Source organism: Halichoerus grypus, chromosome 9, assembly GCF_964656455.1.
Source record: "Halichoerus grypus chromosome 9, mHalGry1.hap1.1, whole genome shotgun sequence".
Lineage (NCBI taxonomy): Eukaryota > Metazoa > Chordata > Mammalia > Carnivora > Phocidae > Halichoerus > Halichoerus grypus.
The window spans coordinates 113153854-113171878 of record NC_135720.1 but is presented as its reverse complement, the minus strand read 5'-3'; the positions used below and the strand labels follow the sequence as shown (position 1 = coordinate 113171878).

At 53.1% G+C, this 18025-nt stretch overlaps 1 protein-coding gene across 7 annotated transcripts in view; it reads left to right on the top strand.

The window, feature by feature from the left end:
* Positions 1–17517, top strand: part of ZNF76 (zinc finger protein 76) — a 34018-nt gene extending 16501 nt beyond the window's left edge. For 2 of the 7 annotated variants that reach the window (XM_036096476.2, XM_036096469.2), the window contains exons 2-14: positions 2536–2704; positions 7291–7371; positions 7483–7560; positions 8675–8874; positions 11844–11960; positions 12284–12359; positions 12899–13024; positions 13129–13308; positions 14109–14342; positions 14437–14600; positions 15298–15462; positions 16004–16117; positions 16659–17517. In XM_036096476.2, the coding sequence (XP_035952369.2) occupies positions 2632–2704; positions 7291–7371; positions 7483–7560; positions 8675–8874; positions 11844–11960; positions 12284–12359; positions 12899–13024; positions 13129–13308; positions 14109–14342; positions 14437–14600; positions 15298–15462; positions 16004–16117; positions 16659–16763 (1713 nt within the window). In that variant the 5' untranslated portion in view covers positions 2536–2631 and the 3' untranslated portion in view covers positions 16764–17517. Of the gene's footprint in view, positions 1–2487; positions 2705–7290; positions 7372–7482; positions 7561–8674; positions 8875–11843; positions 11961–12283; positions 12360–12898; positions 13025–13128; positions 13309–14108; positions 14343–14436; positions 14601–15297; positions 15487–16003; positions 16118–16658 lie in introns of those variants that run through there. The other 5 variants (XM_078055445.1, XM_036096482.2, XM_036096489.2 and 2 more) reach the window with 5 other exon arrangements.
* Positions 17518–18025: the final 508 nt, after the last annotated feature.

Sequence of the window (18025 nt, the reverse complement as noted above, 5' to 3'; positions counted from 1 at the left end):
GAGCCAAGGGCTGCAGGGCTTTATAATAGCTCCCAGCCTTGCCTGCAAGGTGGCCATAGGAGGCTTTTGAAGAGTTTTGATCAAGGAAGTAGTGGATTTAGGTTTGTACTTTTTTTTTCACCCAAAGATTTTATTTATTTGAGAGAGACAGAGCATGAGTGGGGGAGGGGGCGGGGAGAGGGAGAGCGAGAAGCAGACTCCCTGCTGAGCAGGGAACCTGACATGGGGCTCCATCCTAGCCGCGCGCCCCCCCCCCCCCCGCCAAGATCACAACCTGAGTGGAAGGCAGATGCTTAACTCACTGAGCCACTCATGTGCCCTTGAACTTTTTTTAAAAGTCTGACACAATATTACAAAATGCCTAGGAAACAGGCAAGAGCTTATTTGAGGACATACATTAGTAGGCTCTTACAGTAGTTAAGATGTGAGAGGTGATATCTGAAATAGGTACATAGACTTCTTAAGTTTTTAAAAATTGTTTCTAGTTGAGGTATAATTGATGTACATTATATTTAAGTTTTAGATGTACAACATCATGACTTAATATTTGTATGTATTGCAAAATGATCACCAGTTAGTTAATATCCATCGCCCTACATGATTACAGATTGTTTTCTTATGTTGAGAACTTTTAAGATTTATTCTCCTCGCAACTGCCAAATATGCAATTCGGTATTATTAACTATAGTCACCATGCTGTACATTACATCCCCATGACTTACTTATTTTATAACTGGAAGTTTGTACCTTTTGACTCTCTTGATCCATTTTGCCTACCCCCAACCACCAATCTGTTCTCTGTATCTATGAGTTTGGGTGTTTTTTGGATTTTTTATATGCCAATCATGAGTGAGATCATATGGTATTTGTCTTTGACTTATTTCACTTAGCTTAATACCGTCTATGTCCATCCATGTTGTCACAGATGGCAAGATTTCCATTTTTTATGGCGAAATAATATCCTGTTGTATATATGCACCACAGTTTCTTTATCCATTCATCCATCCATGGACACTTAAGTTTTCCATGTCTTGGCTATTGTAAATAATGCTGAATGTGTATATTTTTTCAAGTCAGTGTTTTTATTTTCTTTGGACAAATACCCAGAAGTGGAACTGCTGGATCATATATGGTAGTTTTATTTTTAATTTTTTGAGGAACCTCCATACTGTTTTCCAATTTACACCAATTGCCATTCCCGCCAACAGTGCACAAGGGTTCCCTTTTCTCCACGTCCTCCCCAACACTTGCTATTTTGTGTCTTTTTGACAATAGCCATTCTAACAGGTGATATCTCATTGTGGCTTTGATTTGCATTTCTCTCATGATTAGGGATGTTGAGCATCTTTTCATGTACCTTTTGGCCATTTGGATGTCTTTGGAAAATGTCGATTCAGATCCTCTGCCTGATTTTTAATTGAATTGTTTGGGGTATTTGCTGTTAAGTTGTATGAGCTCTTTGTATCTTTTGGATATTAACCCCTTATCAGATATATGATTTGCAGATGTTTTCTCCCTTTCTGTAGGTTGCCTTTTCATTTTGTTGATGGTTTCCTTCGCCGTGCAGGACCTTTTTTAGTTTGATGTAGTCCCACTTTTTTATTTTCGCTTTTGTTTCCTTTGCTTTTGGTGTCAAATCCAAAAATTATAGCCAAGACCATGTCAGGGAGCTTACCACCTATGTTTTCGTCTAGGAGTTCTATGGTTTCAGGTCTTACATTCAAGTCTTTAATCCCTTTTGAGTTAATTTTTGGTGTCAGATAGTGGTGTATCTAGACTTTTGAGGGCAAAGAAGGAATCAAGGATGACCCCACCAATTCTGGGTGGCTGGAAATGCTAGCCCAGGGATGGGGGATACTGGAAGAGAAGAGTTCTGGGGAGCACATGATGAGTTCTGTTGGGGCCTCATTCTGTTTGTGATGCCTGTGGGATGTTCCCTGACGATAGTCAACAAGGCCAGTGGATGGATAGGTCCGAGCATAGGAGAGCTGTTGGAATGTGTAGAGATGTGATGTGTGCTCCCCAGAACCAGCAGCACTGGGGCTGGCAGCCTGCCTTTAACGGGGCTTCCTTCTAAGGACAGTGAGTTTAAGGATTTTATTTATTTATTTGAGAGAGAGAGAGCGCGAGCTTGAGCAGGGGGAGGGGCGGAGGGAGAGGGAGAAGCAGGCTCCCTGCTGAGGAGGGAGCCCGATGCGGGGCTCGATCCCAGGACCCCTGGATCATGACCTGAGCCGTAGGCAGACACTTAACCAACTGAGCTACCCAGGCGCCCCAGGAGAGTGAGTTTAAAAGTGGGTTTTGATCAATGAATCTTACTTTACAACCAGTTTGGCTGGCGTGCTTCTGTTGTATGCTCAACTTTTAGAATTATTCAATATTTATATTGTGAACCTTCACAAAAGCCAGCATAGTTCTATACTTTGAAGAATTCATCTTTTTCTTCTTGGTTGGCCTCATTCACTCTTTCTTTATGTGTCCTTGTAGCAGGAGGAAGCTGTGCAACTCATAATGTGACACTGTCCATTTTCTCAGACTTGTGACCCAGAAGGAAATCTCTGACCTCAGCTGTGGCTCTTGGTGCTGGCCAGAAGCCAACTTCATGTCTGAGTGTACGAGTAGCAGTTTGCCATGGAGAGCTTGGGGCTGCAAACGGTGACCCTCAGTGATGGGACGACAGCCTATGTCCAGCAAGCTGTCAAAGGTGAGTATTTCCAGGTACCCCAGAATCTCACCCTGTCCCCCAGCCTCTGGAGAGGAGTGTCCCCTTCTCAGAGTCTCACCACCACCACCATGCACTCCCGCTTGCATGCCACAACTTACTCAGCATGAGAATTTCTTGAGGTCATTGACAAAATGGGAACTCTTTAAAAGAAAATGCCATCGAGGCAGGCCAGCCTAGAAAATCAGACTAGCCCAGCTGGAGGAACTAAGACCTCTGAAAGGCAGAATTCCTTACATGTTGTAAGTAGTTCATAAATATTTCTGGAAATGAATGAACACTCTGCTGGTTATATGTCTTCCCGCTTTTCAAATAATTCAGATAAGTCCAGTTTCTCAGTGCTCTCTAGAAACTTTCAAGTAAGTTAAGCCAGGTACAGAGGGGGACACCCAAGCATAGATCTCGTGCCTTAGGCCCCACTAAGGTTGCCAGGAATAAAAATACAGGGTATACAGTTAAATTTGAATTGAAAAAAAAAAAATTGAATTGCAGATAGACAATAATTTTGTAGTAAAGTATGTCCCAAATACTGCATGGGATAGATAACTATAAACATGGGATTAAGCACTACAAATAGTAAAATAATGGGGCGCCTGGGTGACTCAGTCAGTTAAGCATCTGCCTTAGGCTCGGGTCGTGATCGGGTGTCCTGGGATCAAGTTGGGCTCCCTGCTCAGTGCGAAGTTTGCTTCTCCCTTTCCCTCTGGCCCTGCTCATGTGCTCTCTCTTTCTCTCTCAAATAAATAAATAAAATCTTAAGAAAATAAAATAAAAGTAGTAAAATAGTAGCACTAAGTACTGAAAAAGAGTTTGCTGTTTACCTGAAATTTGGAATCACCTGAAATTCCATTCTCAAGAAACTTAAAATCAAGGTGGGTGTGGAGTCAGAACTGAGTGTCACTGAAGGACAGGGCCTTCGGGCCAGGGACACTCACCGCTGTGACAGCCTCCTTTCTCACCAGCATTCTCAGGCGTGCCAGATGGCCTGCCTGTCTTCCTTGGACAGCACTGGGCAAACATCGCCTCGCTCCTGGTCTTTATTTTGCCTCTTCTGGACTCTGTGAGCTCCACCATCCTCGTGAATGCACTATCATTGCAACATTGTCCGCCTTCATCTCAACACATTGTGAAGTGTATTTCAGTTCCCCAGAGAAATTGTTTGTTGATTTTATTTTAAATTGTCTGCTTCCTGATGACGACAAAGAGGCCCCTTAATCTCCTCAGTAAGCTCTTTCCATATGACAGTGTTGGCGGGCAGGGTTGCCTTCTGGAAAGGTTTTTTGTCAAGAGCTGTCTATGATGTGTGGGCCTGGTTGGCTTCGTCTGCTTGAGAGCGGAACTTCTCTGGAATACCTTTGAAGCCTGAAACTCTCTGTTGGCAGACTCCCCATCACAGGTCTTGCCCCTCTGCTCAGTCACAGCAGAATGAGATGGAAGAACTTAGGAAGCCTGGAAAAATGGCTGCGTCTGCTCCCTGGACCCAGTTATTTCCCATGCCTCGGTCTTCTGCTGTGAATTAATGGTCGAGTGGGTGAATAAAAAGCAAGTGGCCACGCTTGGCCTGAGAAAGCCACCCTCTTTTCTTATGTCTTCCCCTTTTTTGTGTGGGTCTCCTTGCCTCGCCCACCTCCCCATTCCTCTCTCTGTCTCGTCGCCATTCTCTGGTTCCTGCAGCGTGTGCACACACAGACTCACACACAACCGATTTCACACTCCTGAGGGGAGAGCCGGCCTTTGGGAACCAGGACCACACTCCCCCTGGCGAGCTCCCCTGCAGCTCTTGACCAGGCCACTGTCCCTTGTCAGCGGCCAGCTCTCCCTGGGGCCAGCTTAGGCAGCAGGCAGCTCTAACGGTTTATGAGCTTTGTCTATCATCAGGGTAAGCGTAAAACGTGTTCTTCAAGCCCAACACTTTTGAGAGTGGAAGAGTGTGCTGTGAATAAAAATGCACTGGGACCTTTCGGGGCAAACGGAAACATATGGCCACCTCTCCATCATGGGACATGAGGGCCGTGTCAGTCAGCTGACGTCCCCACCCGGCCCTCCGCATTGTCGTCTCTGGTGTGCGAGGTGATTCTGGGTTGAAATCTTTTCCCAAGTAACTCTTCTCAACCTTTGGTCTCGTGCCTTGAAGCAATAGCCGCTGTGCTAGCAGAAGTCTGCTCCTGCTCTTAGAAACCCAAGTGCAGTGCCCTGGCCGCGACAGATAAGGCGTTAAATGCAGGGAAGCCCGTGGCTTGCTGATGGGAGGCGGTGAGGGGGTCTGCCCTCGTCTGCCTGCCTTTCTCCTACATCTTACCTTTGTCTCTACCTCACCTGGCTTCAGCTGGGTTGTAGAACTGTGGGTTCCTGACCCGAGAAGACTCGGTGTGGAGGCGAGTATGGGAATTCTTCTGCAGGGGAGTTAGCAGAGGTAGGCTAGAAGCAGCTGCCTGGTCTTTTCCCCACATCATAAGAGTTCAAATTCCTAAACCTGAAACTCCTGAAGAAAGGAGTAAGCAAACCACTTGTCACAAGCTCTTCCCTCTCCCTTCTTACCTTTCTCGCTTCGTTCCCTCTCATCCCCTGGGAAACTTGGACATGAGGAAAGGCCTGTTGAATCCTAATTCTACAAAGTTTTTTTTTTTTTTTAATTTATTTATTTGTCATAGAGAGAGAGCACAAGCAGGGTGAGGGGCAGAGGGAGAAACAGGCTTCCCGCTAAGCAGGGAGCCTGATGTGGGACTCGATCTCAGACCCGGGGATCATGACCTGAGCCAAAGGCAGACGATTAACCAACTCAGCCACCCACGCATCCCTGTCTAATCCTAATTCTAAACCAAAGAGCCTGTTGCTCTTAGAAGTGCTTCCCAGGGGGCGCCCGGGTGGCTCAGTCGTTAAGCATCTGCCTTCAGCTCGGGTCATGGTCCCGGGGTCCTGGGATCGAGCCCCACATCGGGCTCCCTGCTCAGCGGGAAGCCTGCTTCTCCCTCTCCCACTCCCCCTGCTTGTGTTCCTTCTCTCGCTGTGCCTCTCTCTGTCAAATAAATAAAAATCTTTAAAAAAAAAAAAAAAAAAAAAAGAAGTGCTTCCCAGTAAGCCCCATCCCCCACCACCATCTCTAAAGATAAATAAATAAATGAAATCTTAAAAAAAAAAAAAAAGTGCTTCCCAGTAAGGATCTGAGGCAAAGGAACGGTAATATCTCAGGAACTCTGGAGTCTTGTTATGTTTTATACTGCTTGCTTGTTGCCTCAGGTGAGTCATCTTTTAATTAGAAAATTGAAATGAAAAGGTCAGAGGTGAATGAAGGAGACAGTCCCCACAGCGGCAGTGGAACAAGGCTTGGAGGACGCACAGTAGCACAGCGGTTGCGTTCACATTAGCTCCCTGTTGCTTTATTTTCTCTTCTAAAATGCAGATCAGGTTTATGATGATAAAAGCTAAGGCTTGGGGCGCCTGGGGGGGTGCAGTCGGTTGGGCATTCGACTCTTGGTTTTGGCTCAGGTCGTTATTTCAGGGTTGTGGGATTGAGCCCCACTTCGGGCTCTGCACTCAGGGCAGAAGTCTGCTAAAGTTTCTCTCTCTCCCTCTCTCTCTGCCCCTCCCTGCCGCTAGCTCTTTCTCCAAATAAATAAATTTTTTAAAAAAGCTAAGGCTTATTGAGGGCTGACTACCCACACTCCTGGCATTGTTTTATATTCGTTAATTCATTTAACCTTCACAGCAACCCAGTGACAAAGACACGGTTTTTTTTGTTTTTTTGGGGTTTTTTTGTTTTTTTTTTTTAAAGATTTTATTTATTTGAGAGAGAGAGAATGAGAGACAGAGAGCATGAGAGGGAGGAGGGTCAGAGGGAGAAGCAGACTCCCTGCCGAGCAGGGAGCCCGATGCGGGACTCGATCCCGGGACTCCAGGATCATGACCTGAGCCGAAGGCAGTCACTTAACCAACTGAGCCACCCAGGCGCCCAAGACACGGTTTTTAATCCTCTTTTTAAGAGGAGGAAACTGAGGCACAGAGAGGTTAAATAAACTGCTGAGAACGCACAGCTAGTAAGAGGTAGAGCTGAAATTCAAACCCAGGATGCCTGGACAGTTCCAGAGCCACTTGCTTCTAACCACTAAGCTATTCCGCCTTAGAAGGTCTAGTTCTGGGTGTGCTGCACAGTGGGAGACAAGGAATGTATTTCAATTTGTTAGTTCAGTTAGAGTGCTGATTTTTGACCCACTGAGGTCTTTCCAGGTTTCAGGGCATTCTTTGTTCTCTATTTAGATCAGTCTCGGCAGCTTACTGTTAGGCTGGAAGTCCCCACTTTACTGGGCACGTATGGAATACTAAATGAAGTTGCTCCTCGAGTAGAAGAAGGGAATCTGTTGGGGGCTCTAGGGTTCCTCATGGTGGGATGTCTTCACACCCAGTAGCATTGAGGCCCAGGCCCAGAGAGGCAGGGAGCAGGGGACATGGAGCATGTCACCTGTGCTTAGACATGCAAACTGTGCCTCAAACAGGCCTCTTCGAGAAGCAGGCAGGTGTCCCTTGGCCCTCTTCTGGGCCTGACCTGCTTCTCTCCGTTTCCACCTTCACAGGAGAGAAGCTGCTTGAAGGGCAAGTGATCCAGCTCGAGGACGGGACCACTGCATACATTCACCAAGTGACGGTGCAGAAAGGTGAGAGCACCCCAAGACACCCCAGCCTCATGGAGGCCAGGCAGCCCCCACCGAGGGAGGGGTGGGATGGCATCGAGCTGCAGAGAAGGGCAAGCATTGCTCTCCTTACAGAACCTCTCTCCTTTGAGGATGGACAGCCTGTACAGCTGGAAGATGGCAGCGTGGCCTACATACACCGCACACCCAAAGGTGGGGTCACGGTCCTCACGACTGGCGGGACGGAAGGGAGGCAGAACGGGCAGAGGTTGGGGCATAGCCATGGGAGCTGTAGTGCCCAAGCTCACCTGGATTAGCAGGCTTGCCTCCCTTCCCCGGTGCCCACCATCGGAGAGGCGATTTCTGCCTCCAGGAAACAGCCCCTGAGCTCAACAGCATGGGCCTTGATGGCGGCCTTGTCTCTACCACAGCTGCAGTCTTAGGGCTTTAAGTAGGACCCGAGGATGGCTAAGTACTGAGGAGTAACCGTTTATCCCTTCTACAAGTGGTTTCTTGCTCAACTACTGCATGCCAGGCATTGCACTAGGTATGGAGTGTACAAGCGGGGACGGAGGCAGGCATGGTCCCTGCTCTTCCAGAGGCCAGCGGGAGACAGAAGTGAGACGAACGGTTACTGATGAACTCATCATCATGAGCAGAGATCCAGCACAGGGAGGGTTTCTCCGTGGAAGTGACGCTCAGGCTGAGAGCTGAAGGGTAGACTCAGCCGGAAGAAGAGGGACGGCAGGGAACAGCAGGAACAGCATGTGAGGCTCAGAGATGGGAGGAGGAAGAATGGCATATTTCAGGGAACTGCTATGAGCCAGACGGGGGCGGGGTGGGGGGGGGCAGGGAGGGCAAGATAGGTAAGATGAGAGAGGCAGGGGCCAGAGCACTGAGGCTTGAGTGTCAAGATAAGGGTTTGGTTGTTGGTCTTTATCCTGAGACCGGTGGGAAGCAGTGGAACCATCAGATAACATGATCTCCTGTGTGTCCTGCAAAGATCCTTTTGGATGCTGTGCAGCCTGGAGGGAATTAAAGGGCTACCAGTTAGGAGGTTCTTGTGGTCATCTAAGGCCAAGATGATGATGGTCCCCTCGGCTCCTTGGGGACTTTGTGAGTTCCCAGTCAGAGCTCCATAGGAGACCTTGTCCTCGGGAGAGCTGGCCCCAGAAGAAGAGCCAGCCAGAGTGAATCACCAAGGAGAGGGACCAGAAGATGCCGAAACCTTCCTTGGTATATGTAGTTCTCGTTACCTTAAAGCCAGGGTCCCCACCACATCCCTTGCCCTCTTGCGGCCTTGGGGCTAACTGCGTGTTCCCCGCAGAGGGTTATGACCCCAGTGCCCTGGAAGCCGTCCAGCTGGAAGACGGCTCCACCGCCTACATTCACCACCCCGTGGCTGTGCCGCCAGACAGCGCCATCCTGGCCGTGCAGACAGAGGTGGGCTTGGAGGACCTGGCCGCCGAGGATGACGAGGGCTTCAGCGCAGACACGGTGGTGGCCCTGGAGCAGTACGCCAGCAAGGTGAGCTCGCGGAGCCTGACGCGGCCCGTCTGCTCCCTCGGCCCAGACCGCCACCACTCTAGGGGACAAGGGCCGTCCTGTGCTCGGGCCTGGCCCGAGCTACTCCCCATCTTGCCCCTCCACCCCGGCTCCCCCGACACATCTGTCCACAGCGTGCGTGACAGTGTGGCCGGGGCCACTGACAGCTGGTGACGCTCCCCCTAGTTTATGCCGTCTCGGCCGAGGGAAGGCAGCTTCGAAGAGCGGTGACATCTGTACGGTGGTGACTTAGAGCCTGCTGCACTTGGGCTGTTGTTACAGTAATCCTCTGTGCTGTCTGAGAAAGCCCTTGCCAGTGACTTTTATTAGTTTTCCGGGCCACCGAGGTCAGCCGGTCTCGTATTTATTTCTTCTCTGCAACTCATGTAGTCATTTGGGGGAATAACCTCAGTAGGCAGTGACGAGGGCAGATGCAGCAGAGCGGCTGGGATTCTTGGGACGTGGGGCCAGCCCAGTAGCTCAGCTGCGAGGGAGGAAGATCAGGGCTCTCCCCTGTGTCAGTCAGGTGGCGCGCTCTCTGCTGGAGTGGTGGTCCCCCCCCATGGGGGACATGGGCACCGAGATCTGTGGGCACGCCAAACCGGGGGGCCCCCTCCCTGGGGTGAACTGCAGAGCCTCAGGGTGGACATGACAGGGCTCCCTGGGGCACTAATGTTACCCAAAATTTGGGGAGGGGGGCTTGTTTTTATAATAAGACTACGTAGCAGTATCAGAGAAGAAGAGGAAACTCTCATGTCTTTTCAACATGAAGCACAAAACTTGACAGCAGACTGCTTTGGGCTTTGCCCACTCCCTCCGTTCCCTGCGGTGTATTTTAGAAGCCATATTTGAGACTTGCTGCTGTTAGAAAGACAACTGGGCTTTGGATCATGAACCCTGAGGTCCGTGCTGATTCTGCCGCCACCTAGTCTGACCTTGAGTGGGTCATTCTGCTCCCAGGCGTTAGCTCGTGCCTCTGAGAGGATGAGACAGGACTAGATGACCTCAGAGGTCACTTCCAACCCTCGATTCCCCCGAGAGCCAGTGAGGCAGGGGAATGAAATCCAAACACCTGAATGGGTTAGCCTGCCAAGCAGGCCTGGCCTCCTGTGACACTCCCCCGCCATTCACCAGCTGTTTAAGTGTGAGGAATTTTGTCAGCTGCTTGACCCCCTGACCTGGAGCTGACTAGACAGACCTTGCCATGAATTTGGCCTCACCAATTCGTCTCCTACTCCCCGTGCCTTCCAGACTTCTGTTTCAGGAGCTTCTTTTTTTTTTTAAGATTTTATTTATTTATTTAGCAGAGAGAGAGAGAGCACAAGCAGGGGGAGTGGCAGGCAGAGGCAGAGGGAGAAGTAGGCTCCCCGCAGAGCAAGGGGAGCCCGATGTGGGACTCGATCCCAGGACCCTGGGATCATGACCGGAGCCGAAGGCAGTCACTCAACCAACTGAGCCACCCAGGCGCCCTCAGGAGCTTCTGGGAAGGCCAGAATGTCCCGGAAACAAAGAAAGGGACAGTCCCAACAGGACCCTGCTCAGGAAAGCGGAAGAGCAGTAAGGGCTCCCTGAAGCCCGGGGCAGGTGGGAAGTGGGTGGCTCCAGCAATGTTCTCAAGAGAGAAGATGGGGCGGGGGGAGGGGGGACTGGTCAGTCAGCTTGGTGCTGTGGTTAGAGCTGAAACTTCTGGTGAGCACCTGCAGGCCCTGCCCTGGGTGTTTCTGCAGTTTGCTTCTTGTACCTCACCCTGGTGAACCCAGGTGAGCGTATCCCCACAGCAAGCCCCCTTGTTAATGCCCCTGCTGAGCACAGGTTTCCCACAAGGAGGGAGGGGTCTCCTCCCATCAGAGGATAACGGCGTCCAGAGCTGTGGCCTCCTAGGTGCGTGTGGTCAAAAGTGGGGCTTGCTGGTGGGGGCGCCTGGGTGGCTCAGTCGTTAAGCATATGCCTTCGGCTCAGGTCATGGTCCCAGGATCCTGGGATCGAGCCCCGCTTTGGGCTCCCTGGCCAGGCCTGCTTGGGGGGCTAACCCATTCAGGTGTTCGGATTTCATTCCCCTGCCTCACTGGCTGTCAGGGGAATCAAGGGTTGGAAGTGACCTCTGAGGTCATCTAGTCCTGTCTCATCCTCTCAGAGGCACGAGCTAAGGCCTGGGAGCAGAATGACTCACTCAAGGTCAGACTAGAAGCCTGCTTCTCTCCCTCTCCCACTCCCCCTGCTTGTGTTCCCTTTCTCGCTGTGTGTCTCTGTCAAATAAATAAATAAAAATCTTTAAAAAAAAAGTGGGGGTTGCTGGGGGGCTTGGCTGGCTCAGTCAGTGGAACGTGGGACTCTTGATCTCAGGGTTGTGGGTTCAAGTCCCATACTAGGTGTAGAGATTACTTAAAAATAAAATCTTAAGGAGTACCCGGGTGGCACAGTTGGTTGAGTGCCCAACTCTTGGTTTCGGCTCAGGTCATGATCTCAGCGTCCTGAGATGGAGCCCCATGTAGGGCTCCACGCTCAGCTTGGAGTCTGCTTAAGATTCTCTCTCCCTCTCCCCCCACCCCACCGTGCTCCTTGCACGCTCTCTTCCCCCCCGCCTAATAAATAAGTAAGTAAATAAACGGTTTTTTTAAAGATTAAAAAAAAAGTGGGGGTGTTGGCTCTCAGCAAACGTACCTAGCTGTCTGGGAGATGCCCTTTCTTCCATAGTTGTCACAGCCCCTGTGACACTGAGTCCTCCCTGTATCCATGACAGGTGGGTGGGGACTCCACATGCGAGCGCTGTTTCTCCTGCAGAGTGCTTCAGTGCCTGTTTCCTGTCTGTCTCGGTCTGTCTCCCCCGGTTGCCCTTCTCCCCCTGGCAGGTTTAACCCTGTGTGTTAGGTCTTAAGCTGCCTATATCCCACCTCTTCCCTCTCGTCACTGAGGAGGATACAGATAGGAACCTCAAGACTTTTTTTCCTCAGGTCCTGCATGACAGCCAGGCTCCCCATAACGGCAAAGGACAGCAGGTTGGGGACAGGGCATTCCGCTGTGGCTACAAAGGCTGTGGGCGTCTCTACACCACTGCTCATCACTTGAAGGTAAGGTGGTCACGCGCACCTTTCAGCCTTACTGTTTTCCCCACCAGGCTATAATTCTGACTTCCTGCTTTGACTAGAACCAGTCCCTGCCCTACTGAAAGGAAGAGATGAGTGTACCGAAATGTCAGCCCAGGGGTCTGTGACACACAAGAAGAGTGCAGGAAGGAAGAGAATCAGGGAGGGTCCTCTGGAGGAGGTGGCTTCTCAGCTAACGAGGCAGAATAAAGGAGGTGGCCAGTGCTGGTCCTCTGAGCCCTAAAGACAACCGAAGAGGCCCTCCGTACCCCAGTCCCTCTGAGTCCCGTGGTTGCTTGTCCTCACAGGTGCATGAAAGAGCTCATACGGGTGACCGTCCGTACAGGTGTGATTTCCCCAGCTGCGGAAAGGCCTTTGCCACAGGTAACCTACCTAGAAGAAGACTAAAGATGGACTGCTTCCAACTGAGGGCGAAGAGTTCTAGATTCACTTTGGGAATTTCCTGCCTTCCCAGAGAAGCTGCTGCCTAAGCGCTCTGACTTGCAGGGCGCCATCTCTGGAGGAAACCCTGTTACGGAAGTGGGTGCAGCGTCATCCAGACTCGCAAAGGGAGCTGGGGGCTTGGTAGAGAGGCCCCGCCTCCTACATCGGCTGTGGGGTATTTGGGCCATTGCGTCTCTCTGGGCTCCATTTCCCTTCGGAAACCTCTAGCCATGGCTCTCAGGCTCGTGTTCTGGAATGGCACCGGCCGCCCCTGGAGAGGGGAGGAGAGCAGTGTGGGCTTTTCCAGCCCCTCTGGCCTGCCCGGGCTGGGTAGGGATAGAGGCAGACACAGGTTTCTTGTGCCTGAGGAGCCATGGGGCCTCACAGAGCCCACCCAAAGACGGAGAGCCTCTGAATTAGGATAATGAGGCAGATTCCCCGGAGTGCTCTTCTCATTCCTCCCTCCCACCTGTGGACAGGATACGGGCTGAAGAGCCACGTGCGCACCCACACCGGTGAAAAGCCATATAAGTGCCCAGAGGAGCTGTGCAGCAAGGCCTTCAAGACCTCAGGAGACCTGCAGAAGCATGTCCGGACCCACACCGGTAGGCTGGGCCCTGCCCCGTTCACGCTGTGACCTGGAGCTCCTTACTCCGGCATGACCCCCCCTTTCCTGAACCAGCCCACCCCACACACCCCATCTCCACAGGTGAACGCCCGTTCCAGTGCCCCTTCGAGGGCTGCGGCCGCTCCTTCACCACATCTAATATCCGCAAGGTACACGTGCGCACCCACACAGGCGAGCGGCCCTACACCTGCCCCGAGCCCCACTGTGGCCGCGGCTTCACCAGCGCCACCAACTACAAGAATCATGTGCGCATCCACACAGGTGGGCCAGCCGGCATGCGAGAAGCACCCCTTCTGAGGCCCCGGCCCTCTCGACCCTAGGCTTCTGACCTGAGACACGTTCTCGACTCCAAGCCCCGAGCCCTTCTGCTGGCCATTGCAGGCTGGCTTGTGGGCGGGGAGAGGGGGCTCTGTGGTTCCGGCCAGAACCACTGTCTCACTTGCAGTGAGCGGTTCCTTCCTTGCCGGTTAGGTCCCGTCCGACAGGTCCCGCTGGCCCTCTCAAGCTCCCTGCCACCTCCCTACACCCACCCTGAATTCTCCCCTTCCAGCTGAGCTCCCGGGAAAAGGCCAGGGTCAGGCGTGATGGGGGAAAAACAGAGTGAAATGTCACCTTTAGCTCCTCACCTCCTCCACAGTCCATATGACTCCTGCGTATCCTCGCCCTCCCCAGTGTCATATCCCTCATCCAGCCTTCTGTGTCATCTCTCGGCATATGTGTCCCCTCCCTCCCCCATCACCCCGCTATGTCAGTCATCCCTCTCTATCTGCTGCCTCTCCTGTTCACAACATTCACCTTTACGAGCCCCTGCCCGTGTCCTCCCACCAGTCCCTTCACTCGCCCCAGCCTTCCCTCTGGGCTCAGCTGTCCCACACTCCTGTCCCCTCTGTTCTGCTGGCCGTCACCCCCAGCTGTGTCTGTTGAGAGTCCCAGGTCTCAGTCCCTCTCCCTTCCCCGCCCCCCCAGTCTCCCTTCACCAATCCCCATCTCCCACCCCCAGCCCCTTAGTTTTCCCCTTGCCAGCCCCAGTTCCCACCCCCCTCACAGCCCAGTGTCCCCAGGGGAGAAGCCATACGTTTGCACGGTCCCCGGCTGCGGGAAGCGCTTCACCGAGTACTCGAGCTTGTACAAGCACCACGTGGTGCACACGCACTGCAAGCCGTACACCTGCAGCGCGTGCGGCAAGACCTACCGGCAGACCTCCACTCTGGCCATGCACAAGCGCAGCGCCCACGGCGAGCTGGAGGCCACGGAGGAGAGCGAGCAGGCCCTGTACGAGCAGCAGCAGCTCGACGGTGAGGGCTACGGGCAGGAGGTGAGAGCGGGGCCAGGCCAGGCCTCCCCGTGGCCTGCCGGTGGCAGGTGTCAGCTCGGGCTCTCCTCTCCCAGCTGCCTGCGCCACTGAGGAGAGCCCGCCGCCCAAACGCCCCCGTGTTGCCTACCTCTCGGAGGTGAAGGAAGAGGGCGATGACATCCCAGCCCAAGTGGCCATGGTGGCCGAGGAGGACGGGGCGCCCCGGGTGGCTCTGATCACTCAGGACGGTGCCCAGCAGGTACAGGCCCCGGGGTGGGGGGAGGGGCGGGGGGGCCGCTGCGGCTGGTCCCCTCTCTCACTCTCTCTGGGGAGTCCCGAAGTTCTGATAGCCCCACCCCCTACCCAGGTTCACCTTTTAGCCTCATGGAGCTCAGAGAGCTGAGGCTGAGGGTCCCGAGCCTTGTCAGCCAGCCCCTCCTCGTGCTTTCACCTCAGCCTCTGGAACTTCTAGATCACAGTTAGTAGCTTCCTTCTTTACATGGAGGCTGACGGTCCTATCGTCTGAGTAAGACATTTGGCTGTCCTCAAGAGAGGCGTGTTGTGGGGGCCAGAGCATGGTGTGGGGTCTGGAGGCCTGGGGTTTCTAGCCAGCAGTATGATAAGACCCTTGTCAGCACCCACTGTCAAGTGCATCTCTGTCTTTTGGAGTTGCCATGAGGATGAAATTGGGTCGAGAGCCCGAACTGCATGGAACAGAGCCCCGAGGCAAAGTGATGGTAAATAGGAGTGATCAGCAGAATTCTTCTAGTGTTTCCTTTGGGCAAACAAAGACCCGTTTTCCTTGCTCGTCCCTGTCCTCCTCCCCCTCTGTGACATGAAGCGAATCTTCTAGCTTCTCCAGAAGCTAACATGTCTGCGAGCACAGGTACCTCCACCCAGGGGCTTTCGGACAACCTGCCAGTGCACTCCCAGCTCATCTTCCTTCCTGCTGGCAGGTTAGCCTGTCCCCAGAAGACCTGCAGGCCCTGGGGAGTGCTATCAGCATGGTGACCCAGCACAGCGGCCCCACCCTCACCGTACGCAGTGAGGACGATGACCTGGCCACATCTGGCACACACACGGTCACCATGGTCAGCGCTGATGGCACCCAGACGCAGCCCGTATGACCAGGCGGTTTGCTTGGGGTTTCTTGTTCTCTTGTCCTTCCTTTTTGTGGGGTGGGCATTAACGTGCAGGCTGACCTCGTCCAGCCTTCTTACAGGGACCAAGACTCCCCCCATAAAGAAAGGGTCTGTCTTCCCCACGGCCCCTCTGCTCCATCAGCCGTTCTCCTCTGGAAAAGCATTTCACTGGGGATCAAGAGACGGTGTCTAAATCTTGATCTACCTCTAACTTGCTTTGCTACCACAGGCAGGTCACTTTTCCACGGACTTCAGTCCATTTTCAAATGAGATTAAATTACCTCTGGGCCTTTGACAGCTCTGATCTCTGTGAATCCAAATGCCTAAATTAAGTTGGCTCTCAGAAAAATGCCACCTCACCAAGCTCCGAGCCCCATGCTAATTAGTCTGACCTATAATGGTTTTATCCATCCCCCTCTGGCTTGTTCCCAGCCACTTTGCTTGAAAGGATTTTTATTTGGCTTGGGGGGAGGGAGAGTCACGTAGGTGGGTTGGAAAATCTCATTCTTTTACATTTCAGGTTACAATCATTACCTCTGGGGCTGTGGTGGCCGACGACTCAAGTGTAGCATCCCTTCATCACCAACAGGTGGCACTGTTGGCCACAGCCAACGGAACACACATTGCTGTGCAGGTGGGTGGAGGTCCCCGAGCCTGAGAAAGGAAGGAATAAGGAGGGGAGAGGAAGGAGACGGAGATCTTGAAGAGAAGGCCACTCAGCCCGAAAAAGAGCTCATTTTACCTACATCCACACAGCTGTCTCAGGTGCTTTCTTGACGGAAGCAGAGTGCTGAAGCCCCTTCCGGCCTTCAGAATAATTTCGATGGCAACATATCTGGTGGTCTAAACCCTTGTCTCTTTGTGTCTCCATTTCTTCATCAGGAAAATAAGTGGGCTCAAGTAGATGATTACTGAGGTCCCCTCCAGCCAGTCCTCCCCTTCTGTGAACAAGCCCCTCTCCCTGACCCTGGACCATTCTGTGGCTCCCTGGCCACGGCTAGCCTACTGGGACTCTATCAGCGAACCTGCTGTTCGTGGGGGCCCCACTAAGTGCTCAGTATGTGGCACTGGGCGAATGGAGGGGATTCAGAAAAGTAGGCCACATACTCGCTAGCACTAGAATCTGGTGGGGAGTGTCTCACTCTCTCCTTGCTTCTCTACCCTCTTCTCCGCAGCTGGAGGAACAGCAGACCTTAGAGGAGGCCATCAGCGTGGCCACCGCTGCCATGCAGCAAGGGGCCGTGACCCTGGAGGCCACAGAGTCAGAGAATGGCTGCTGAGTCCCAGGGGGCTGGATTCCACACCGCGTTGGAGGAGGTGCCATGCCACACAGGCGTCCCTGCCTCCAAGGGCCGGGGCTGTGGCTGACACTTGGCAGGTGGCCACAGAGGTCTCCAGGGAGAGACGGCGGCAGGAAAACAGCCTAACTGAAGGGGACGACGGGGGCCCTGCCCCAGAGGAGGGCTGCACAGCTGGACTCGGAGGAGTGTGCCGTCCTCAGGAGCTAAAGAGGACAAGCTGATCACCAGGCTGTACTGGGGTGTCCCCTCAGAATCAGCTGGGTGCCCACTCTCCTCCCTCCAGAGAACACCCTTCCTACCCTCAGATGGCGATTGGGACTGCTGTGGGGACTGGTCCTCTGTTCTGACTGGTCACTGCCCACCAGGGGAAGGGGCCGACCGCTCTTCAGCCCAGTAGGAGCAGAGCAGGCCCAGCCCTGCTCCTCCCAGCAATAACCACCTCCCTGGAAGCCTGCCATGGTGCCTGGCCACTTGGCAGCAGGGTTTCCTGCCACCATAGTCAGAACCGCTCAGGGGCCTGTGGCTGGAGAAAAGGTGCCCAGCCCCACCCACCCCCAGCTGCCCCCTCTCCTCTCTGTGGCAGAGAAGCAGGGGAGTGGCCTTGTACATACTGGGGACTGGGTTTAATTTGTTTTGGTTTGTTTTTTTAAATTCCATTTTGATAATTTTTTTTCTTGCTCTGATTGGTGGTGGCAAATGGGTGAATGAGTATTTAATAAAAGTTCCAAGTTTCCACCTGGGTCCCTCCCTCCCTCCCTCCTTTCGGCTTTGGGCCCGGGATACCAGGGCTGGTCGAATCAGGCTCTTAGCCCCCGTATCCCTGGCACAACCCCACCCAGCCTCAGTGACAGACTGGTGGGACTGGCCTACCAGAGGCACGGGGCGGGGGCGGGGGAGGAAGCCCAGGTGTTAGAAAAGCCCCGAGGAGCCGCCGGTGACTTCTGCCCACACCTGAGCAGGTGGGCTCTAGGGTGGCCAGACGGGCCCGGGGTGACCCCTGATTCCAGGCTCTGGTTGGATCTCAGGCATCAGGATGTTTGGTTTGGAGGGGTTGTGTTTTTTCCTACCTTACCTCGTGTGATATAGAGCCCTTCTGCGCCCAGCCCCCTCCCACATACACTCTGCCCATGGTCAGCTGCTCCAAGTGGGCAGAGCCCCACCGAGGAGTGGGGGTAGGAGGTGCCTTTGCCACGGTTAGCGAGGGTCTCTGATGACTCTGGTGCTGAAGGCCCAGCTCTGGG